The sequence below is a fragment of the Eutrigla gurnardus genome (genome assembly GCF_963514095.1).
Source record: "Eutrigla gurnardus genome assembly, chromosome: 13".
In the NCBI taxonomy this organism is placed as follows: domain Eukaryota; kingdom Metazoa; phylum Chordata; class Actinopteri; order Perciformes; family Triglidae; genus Eutrigla; species Eutrigla gurnardus.
In genome coordinates, this window is record NC_139936.1 from 26914870 (window position 1) to 26918053 (window position 3184).

Consider the following 3184-nt stretch of genomic DNA (forward strand, 5'->3'; position numbering starts at 1 on the left):
AAAAACATGACTACTCAAAGTTCTGCTTGGACGTTTTATTCTTGTATATATTGACTGTGAAGAGTACAGATGTGGTGTTTATGGCTTGGTGGCGCCTCATCCAAGAAACATATAATTTGTTCTCAACAAAGGGAGAGAGAGATGTTGTAGCAGGCCATGGTATCGGTGAGGAGTGAGTCAATATGAAGCATTTAAACATAATTCTGCCATTCAACTTCCCCAAACAAAGATCTGACAATCTCTCATATGTATATATTTCATCTTTTAATCTTTACAACAATCATGTTTCTGTCTCCTCTTTGATTAATAATGCATATATCAAAATATAAATTAGTCCCAAGAGGGGTTTTTTTTATTATTAAAAATCAGCACAAAAACGTGGGAAAGAAGAAGGTAAAGTATCATAAAAAAGGAGGAAAAAAAGAACCCTGTAGGTCAATTAAAGATTTGTCACAAGTTCACAAATATCTGATGGATAGAGTATTTATAAAAATTTAAAATATTGTTGGGATCACTGAAGATTCGTAGAGCCAAACTTTGCCTCGTGTAGAAACTGCTGCATCTTGGTTCTGACCCACGACTGTTTTTCTACAGGAAGTCTCCTCATGGCCGGAGCCAAGCTCAGTAAAAACAAGGTGACATCGTCCCTCTGGTCCAGGTCCCGGTCTCTCTGAGCGTCCCTGGCCTCCATCCTCCTCAGGTACTCCTCCAGTAGGCTGTCGCAGCTCTTCCTCTTGGCGTGGGTGGGCCTGGTAGACACAGCGCTGCGCTCCTCCTCCTCCTCATCGTCGTCGTCCGTTTGGTCCAGCAGCCCTGCCACCTCAGCTTCCTGCTCTTCCGTCTTCAAGTGGCTCAGCCTGGAGGCGGTGCAGGACGGCAGCAGGCCGCGCTGTGTCTGGAGGTGTTGGAGATCAGGCTGCAGGGCCGCCAGCGAGGACTGTGCAGGAGGCATCAGCTGATCTGAGGGCTGCGAGGAAGAGTGTGAAGAGGCTAAGGACGCAGCTAGAGACGTAACCGACTGCATCTTCACCTCAAAGAGTTCCTTCATGTTATCATGCTGTTGTATTTGGACACAGTCATCTCGAGTGGCGGTTTCTGATGTCGCCTCCATCTTTGCTTCTTTATATCCGATGGTGTCTCTGTTGGCGGACGACGGACGTTTCCTGTGACCAAACTCTGAGGATGATGTTGTTGTCGTAGCATCGACCACAGAGATGTCTGCAAAGAGACAGAAAATAATCACATTTGGTTGTCATCCCACAGCTGTCATCAGCAAAATCACACACTGATATTCTATAATAGAATTTCACTATAAATAATCAATAGTTGCAGCCCCAATGAAACACCTACTTTTGACTTTGAGAACCTCTTGCAAGGATCACACTGTCCCTGCAGCCTTTCAGTCGAGATCAAATAAAGAATGCCTCGTAAAACCCTTTTCAGTCCCATCCCCTGCCCTATTGTGCACCTATTTACCATCCATCCATCCATCCATTTTCTACCGCTTATCCTGTATTTAGAGTCACGGGGGGGCTGGAGCCGATCCCAGCTGTCATTGGGCGAAGGCAAGGTACACCCTGGACAGGACACCAGTCTATCGCAGGGCCGACATGTAGAGACAGACAACCATTCACACACACATTGACAACTATGGGCAATTTAGAGTCACCAATTAACCTATCCCCATCTTGCATGTCTTTGGACTGTGGGAGGAAGCCGGAGAACCCAGAGAGAACCCACGCTCACACGGGGAGAACATGCAAACTCCACACAGAAGGAGCCTGGGCCGACCCGGGAATTGAGGCGAGAGTGCTACCCACTACACCACTGTGCAGCCCACCTATTTACCAATGCATGCAAAAAGAAGAGAGTACAAAAGATATCATTCTTAAATTCAAATAAATTCAAATTTTAATTCCTGTAAAACAATATATGAAGTGCTAGAAAACTAGTACCAACCACTTATGTAATGACATCCGTCCACCAATCAAACTGAAACATTTAACAATAATGCATTGATTGGATACAAAGTCAGTTCCAAGAGCGAAAAGACTCCATTCAGAAAACAAGCATTTTAAAAGTTGTTTTGCAGACAGACCGAACAAAGCATGAGTTCAGATTTTTTACAAATCACCATCATTGTGTTGTTTTTTTCAACATCCTTTTCAATCCGTTTACTGTAATCAAATCACAGCTAATTGGTTTATTTTGGGTTCATCCAGCTGTGGCTAACCATCCGACGTGTGTATTGCTACAGCTTGGTAAAATACACAGAGCCTTGTTGTTGGCGTATATGTGGACATGGATTTTCCATGTAGACCCCAAACCCCCTGGTGCATCTGAAACAAGTAAACCCAAATGATAGCAGGGCCCAAATTTGCTTCACGTTTGGTGGGACCATGGCAGAAAGGAAAAGTCCTCTGTTGCACTGTATATTGTTCCATTTTGTGCCCACCCACTTTTTAGCAGTCCAATCAAATGCAAAGGATTTGACTTATGATTGGATTTAAATCCCTCTTGTTACTGCTTGAATATTCAGTTTCACTGGGAAACCCCCAGAAAACAGAAGATAAAGATGCTCCAACCTTCATTTTACTGGGACTGTAAATCAGGTCGGGGGTGAATTATTCTGGAAGTGTACCAACTGTAGGTATCGTCGTCGTCGTCGCTCCGTGGTTCAGTGGTTGTGCTGCAGCCCATTTCAGACACGTGGAGATGAGAGGGCTGGCATCAATAAACGGGTTTAAAAAGGACAAAATGGCCGAGTATCTCCACGGCCTGTAGTTAAAGAGCCCGATGCCACTCTCAAGTGTCAGCGTCTTCCACTTCCTTCTGCATTCAGCCTCTAATGAATACATTAGATTCACTTACATCCAAAGCTTGATACATCTTCTTCCTCTCTGTGTATCTCCATGGAAAGCCACATCTGCATCTTCATCTACACATTTGAAGCAAAGAGGTGAAAGAATATGACCAACATTTAGACTCGAGCTGCAACTAATGATTATTTTCATTGTCCATTAATCTGTCCATTGTTTACAGGATCAATCGATTTCTAGTTTGGTTTAAAAAAATGTCAGAAAATTGTCGACGTCCTCAAATGTCTTTGTCTGCAACTCAAAGATATTCAGCTTAGCCTACTGCCAAGGATGAGGAAAGCAAGCGGGATGTGTTCACATTTAAA

The 3184-nt window shown here is 43.9% G+C and overlaps 1 protein-coding gene across 1 annotated transcript; it reads right to left on the reverse strand.

The window, feature by feature from the left end:
• Positions 1-511: 511 nt before the first annotated feature.
• On the reverse strand, positions 512-2938 carry LOC311023685 (uncharacterized protein; the record flags this gene model as incomplete). Its single annotated transcript, XM_084025677.1, has 2 exons — positions 512-1218; positions 2872-2938. 2 exons carry the CDS (start codon positions 2936-2938, stop codon positions 512-514), a joined length of 774 nt encoding a protein of 257 aa, XP_083881803.1.
• Positions 2939-3184: the final 246 nt, after the last annotated feature.